This window comes from Lithobates pipiens, unplaced genomic scaffold (assembly GCF_037356315.1).
Source record: "Lithobates pipiens isolate NorthernLeopardFrog02 unplaced genomic scaffold, aLitPip1_a1.2 Scaffold_8, whole genome shotgun sequence".
Classification (NCBI taxonomy): Eukaryota; Metazoa; Chordata; class Amphibia; order Anura; family Ranidae; genus Lithobates; species Lithobates pipiens.
The window spans coordinates 664,892,428-664,898,427 of NW_027507903.1; the positions used below are offsets into that span (position 1 = coordinate 664,892,428).

At 45.3% G+C, this 6,000-nt stretch overlaps 1 protein-coding gene across 1 annotated transcript; it reads right to left on the minus strand.

The window, feature by feature from the left end:
- Window positions 1–2,849: 2,849 nt before the first annotated feature.
- LOC143961874 (E3 ubiquitin-protein ligase TRIM39-like) lies at window positions 2,850–5,782 on the minus strand. Its single transcript, XM_077471210.1, has one exon. It carries the CDS (start codon window positions 5,765–5,767, stop codon window positions 4,094–4,096), a length of 1,674 nt encoding a protein of 557 aa, XP_077327336.1. The 5' UTR covers window positions 5,768–5,782; the 3' UTR covers window positions 2,850–4,093.
- Between the last annotated feature and the right edge of the window lie 218 nt (window positions 5,783–6,000).

A 6,000-nucleotide genomic window follows, 5' to 3' on the forward strand; every position in this document is an offset into this window, starting at 1 on the left:
AATATTAGATCAAGAATTGTAATTACATGCCCCTGTTAAACAGGGGCAAAAAAATTGGGCCTTAGGCACTGGTGCCACAACACTGCAACCCCTCACAAATACTCTAGTTGGAGCGCAGGAATGAGCTCTGCTGCAAAGTATTGCATCAAAAATTGTAATTACACGCCTCTTTTAAACAGGGACAGAAAAATTGGGCCTTAGCCACTGGTGGTGTTTCCCAGAACCAAAAATGTTCTTCCAAGCTATCAGCATGAACATTGAGGAGGAAGAGGATAGTCACTCAGCATAGGCAGTATTGAAGGGATCTCACATTCAAAAAACAAATTATTTGGTTACATCAGCATCAGGTGCTTGGTAGCTGGTGATCCAAGACTGATTCATTTTTATGAAGGTCATCCAATCGACCAATTTGACCAATCCGGTGGACAAGCGCACCCTGTGATCGGTTACAAAGCTTCCAGCAGCACTGAATGTGCATTCCGAAAGAACGCTGGATGCAGGACAGGCCAGTAGCTCAATTGCAGATGCAATCTCTGGCCAGTGATCCATCCTCAAGACCCAGTAACCCAGAGGATTTTCAGTGCGAAAGGTGTCCAAGTCTGACCTTGCCCCTAGGTATTCCTGCACCATGTAAATCAGACGCTGGTGACGGTTGCTGGAACCGATCATACCTTGGGGCTGCGGACTAAAAAATTGTCTGAACGCATCGGTCAGACGGCCACCTTCTCCACCGCTCCTTCTGTGACTGACCGAAGCCTCAGCAACACGTTGTCCAGGAGGACCAGGAAATTGTAACCTCCCAGGCTCTGGAAATGCATTGCACAAACCTTTCTGCAAGGCCTCCCGAAGATGTTTCATCCTCTGCTCCCTCTGTGACGGCAAGATAAGTTCCGCAACCTTAGCCTTGTAACGTGGATCAAGGAGGGTTGCCAGCCAGTAATGATCCCTCTCCTTGATACCACGAATACAAGGATCCTTCCACGGGCTTTGCAGGATCAGGGAGGCCATGCAGCGTAGGTTTGCTGAGGCATTTAGTCTGGAGTCCTCTGGGTCACTAAGGACGACCTGATCCACAGCCACCTCCTCCCAGCCACGTACAAGTCCATGCATTTCTTCGGACTGTAAATGATCCCTTGAAGACTGCTGGTGATGCTGAGTGATAGGCTCCAACTCCATGCTGACACAATCCTCCTCCTCCTCTTCCTGTGTGATCGGCAGGCACGCAGGAACACTGTCTGGATAAAGGGGGCCTTCAAAGGTAAGGAAGTCCTCCTCTTCCTGCCTCTGTTCTGAGGATCTCTCGATATTCAAATGCAGCCTACTAGAAGAGCTTATATGGTGTGCAGTGTGTCTCTGTAGGGTCTCTGCCTCTTGTCTCTGGTTTAATCCAATGCATTTTCTATTTCTGGATAAAAAAAAAATTTAATTTCTCCTTCTTTAAAAGAGGCCTGCCACCAAGGCTTACAGGATGTTCATCATGTCCCTGTAATACTTCTTATTTGTGTCTTTAACATAATCAGTGTAATATTTATTTCTTGCTAAAAATAAAACCTCCTTGATTCTCTCCCTCTTCCAATTAGACCCACATAAAAGCCTACATGATTTGCAGCATGTCTCCACAATATTTCGGTATAATCACTGTCATTTTTATTTTTAAAAAACCTGCCTTGTCTCTCCATCTTACATTGCTGCCAATCAAGCTACTTACATACTCTCCAGCCACTGTGCTATTTGTCTGACTACTGTCTCTGAAATACAGATGTGTCATTTTTATTTCTTCATAACAATTGCTCCATCTATGGAACGTGTGACTATCTATTGAAGTGCTTTGTTCACTCTGTAATGACATTTGATTAAGATCTGCAGACAATACAGTGTGGTTAGGCATTAAATGAAGATCACATGTTATGCTATGAAACATGCTTTGCCACTCTTTGGAAATTGTTGCAAAGTATTTATCATTATTTTATTTAGAAATGTAATTGCATTCTACGCATTACGATAAAGAACCTTCAATGTGCAGCCTCAGCTCCCCTAATACTTACCTGAGGTCCCTCTAGATCCAGCAATGTTGCAGGAGTGTCTTGCCCATCCGGAACTCCCCTCCTCATTGGCTGAGACAGCAGCGCGGTGCCATTGGCTCCTGCTACTGTGAATTAAAATTAGCCAATAAGGAGAGAAAGGGATGGGCTTCGGCATCCGTATCTGAATAGACACAAGATGCTGTAACTGGGCTCGTGTGCCCCCATAGCAAGCTGCTTAATGTGGGGGCACTCAACAGGAGGGAGGGGCCAGGAACACAGAATAGGGACCCAAGAAGAGGAAGATCAGGGATGCTCTGTGCAAAACCATTACACAGAGCAGGTAAGCATAACACCAACACTTCACATCTACAACCAAGAAAAACTTTATTCACATTAACATCTTTCCAAATTCCTCCTCCATCACCGGGACACATCTAGTGATTATAATACACCATCACATGATACATTATATTAGGATCCATTATAAAAGAGATCCCATAGAATTCTATTGGTGATCCATTCTATGGGGACACATTATATTGGGGACACATTCCAGTTCTAGTAATCATACATTATTATAGTGATATCATTATATTAGTGATAAATCCCATTATTTCTGTCATTAGTAAATGCATTGATGTGAACGTGTTCCATAGGGATCTATGTTAAAAAAAAAACGCATTGGCGTGAATGGAGCCTGCTTTTTATGGTTCAATAGACTTCAATGGAGGAGGTACAGAAAAGCATGTAGTGCATTATTACAGCGATTTTGCCGCAATTTGCATTTTTTTATTTGCCCAAACAGCAAATTATCTGAAACAAAAAATACAATAAAAACCTCCAAACGGCAAATCGCACTAAAACCTGCGGAAAGCACATCAGAAAGGCTGAAAAGCCCCCTGCATAGGTGTGAATGGAGCCTTAGGCTGGGATGAGACTTGTGGGATGCGGGAACCAGTGCGATTCCTGTGCGGGTTCCCTCATCACACCTCAATCACCGGACGCTCACACTGACATCTGAGAACCGTTGCGGGGGGGGGGGGGGTCAATGGAAAGTTAATGACACCCCCAGATCGCTTCGCAGATCGCAGTGCAAACGCTGAAATGGTGCAGGAATCGGATTGTATAGATGTGACACCCAATGTGATCCGATTCCAGTGAGGACCAAAAAAAGGGTCCGGCACCATTCTGGTGTGAATGTGATTTCAGTCACACAGTTTGTACGGCTGAATTCACAGCACACAGACATGACATGTGATCTGCACAGCAATGTGATCCCAGCCTTAGAGAGATTTCCTCTCACTTCCTGTCCTGGTGACACCAATACAAGGAGCGAGAGAAATCTGTACAGGGACACAGACATATAAAAATCTGACAGGGGCTCTAATCCTTCCCCTTCCTTATTATACTAAACATATCATTCTTATTTCAGTCTGTGTTCCTGTTGGAGAGTTCCCCTCATTTCCTGTCTAGATAAATGTTGTCACCGGGACAGGAAGTGAGGGGAAATCTCTGTAATGGAGCCCCGGACAGAAGAAAAAACCTGACAGGGGATCTAATCCTGACCCACTCTGTCTAAAAACAGCCTGGGCTCTCTGATCACATTTTTTCTTTCAGTAATAAATCTCTAGATGACGTCTTCATAGATTTCCTCTAAGATTGTTCCATTTATTTCCTATGCCATCACAGTGACCCCACCCCCTCTATGTCTGATCATGGCTGCCCCACGCCCCACAGAGGGACCACATGTGGGGGAGGGGCAGGGGGGAGGAGATGGCTGATGTCACATACTGTGACAAAACACAGAAAGTATTATGTCAGATTGTTATGGGAGAGATAGATAGATAGATAGATAGATAGATAGATAGATAGATAGATAGATAGATAGATTTCTCACTGACCAATAGGAACATGTTATTGTTACTCCAATAATTGGACAGATATTCTACCCAATCACAGCGATCAAGAAATCTCACATTTATTTATAGTAGAAAAACTTGCAGGAAGCCCCGCCCACTGCTATATACTATTGGATGAATGTTAAATGAATTCCCCTCCTTCGTCTGACATCACCAGACTGTGGGCGGAGTTCTCACATCTCCCGCCTCCCCCCCACATATCTTTATACAACCTCTCCATACACCTATCACAGCATGGAGGGGCTCAGTGAAGGTGGTGGTTAAGGTGTGGAGGTGTCGGATCGGGTCACACAGATCATAAAAGGAGATCCGCCCGGCCTCATAATCCAGATATATCCTGACTCTGTTACTGGGATTGGGGGGTAAGAAGGTCCATTTACTGTCATGTATCAACTTATACTCCTCATCATTATCATCCTTGTCCAATGCCCAGGACTTATTATTACATCCAATCTCTGACTCCTTCCCTCTCCTCTCTATACTGGGGTAACACATCCCGACTCTCCAGTCATCTGACCCCCCGACATCCACTTCCCAGTAATGTCTCCCTGAGGAGAAACTCCGACTGCTCATCACCTGAAAAGAAAAATCCTGGAATCTCTCTGGTGTTTCTGGGTAATTCTGTTTTATATCTGACCTGGATACAGTTTTCCTGTCATCTGATATCTGTAGATCATTATGAGCTGTGTTTACATCCAGTAATATGTCTGCAGTCCCCTGTAAATAGTATACATTTACCTCTGTTATTATATCAGATAAACCTTTCTGTAAGACCCCGGCCACATCCAGACCCCCTCCATCATGGAGGAGCTCCTCATGTCTCTCTCTGTCCTCATTATCTCCATCCTCAGTATCACACAAGTCACCTGTGTCTGATTCCTGTAAGACAGTCAGTGGATCCGTCACGTTACACAGCTCCTCAATGTGACGCAACTTCCTGGACAGCTCCTCCTTCTTTATTTCCAGATCCCGGATGGAGATGGAGATCCGATTTGCCCTCCTGGAGATGTCCCTCAGGACTCTCTTCTCCAGGTCTTCCAGACGTCTCCTGAGATCTCTAAACAGGGCAGTGACTCTCTCGGTGTCACCAGCGGCTTCTTCTTCTACTTTCCTCCGGTGTTCCTGCAGACTCTGGACTCTTTCCTCCGTCTCCTCTCTCTTTGTCAGAAGTTTCTGGAGAACATTCCTCAGTGGCTCCTTCTTCTTCTCAGAAGCCTCATCCAGTGACTCCATCTTATGTCCTTTATGTTCTCCAATCATACAACAAGATATACAGATACAGGTCTCATCCTCAGTGCAGAAATACTTCAAAACTTCCTTATGGACGGAGCATTTCCTGCTCTCCATGGACAAGGTGGGGTCACATAAGACGTGTTCTGGGGACTTTTTGTGGACTCTCAGGTGTTTATCACACAGAGAAACCTCACAGAGGAGACAGGATCTAACAGCAGGTACAGGAAAGTCCACACAGTGAGTACAGAAGACCCCGGACTCCTCTTGATCTTGATGAGCAGACAGGAAAGTCTCTGCTATGTTACGTAGTGTTATGTTCCTCTGCAGTGCAGGACGACTCCTGAACCTTTTTCTGCATACAGGACAGAAGAAATCTCCAGACCCCTCCTGTGTATCCAGCACACGATCAATACAGACCCGGCAGAAGTTGTGACCACATCTCAGGGTTACAGGATCGGTATAAATGTTCAGACAGACGGAACATTTCAGCTCGGCTCTCAGATCACCAGACGCCATCGCTGACAGGGGAAGTGAAACAAGACTGAAAGTCTCTGACACCGGAGAGGAATGTGGATGGGGGAGGGGTGACATCCTCCTACACAGGGTGAGGCTGGATGAATATTATAGGTCACGGAGATCAGAGTACAGAAGGGAGGAGATTCGTTTTGCAGTAGTAATGAGAATTATACCTCCCAACATTAGAAGAGAGAAAGAGGGAAAGACGGATGTGGAGAAGACATGCGGAGCACTAAGTGCAATGACATGAAAAGTGGAGATGACTACATCATGATGAAAAGGAAATTGGTTATGTAGCACTACCCCCG

Bases quoted from the DNA above. Each gene is read 5' to 3' on its own strand.
- LOC143961874 (XM_077471210.1), bottom strand. From the start codon at position 5,767: ATGTCACCCCTCCCCCATCCACATTCCTCTCCGGTGTCAGAGACTTTC.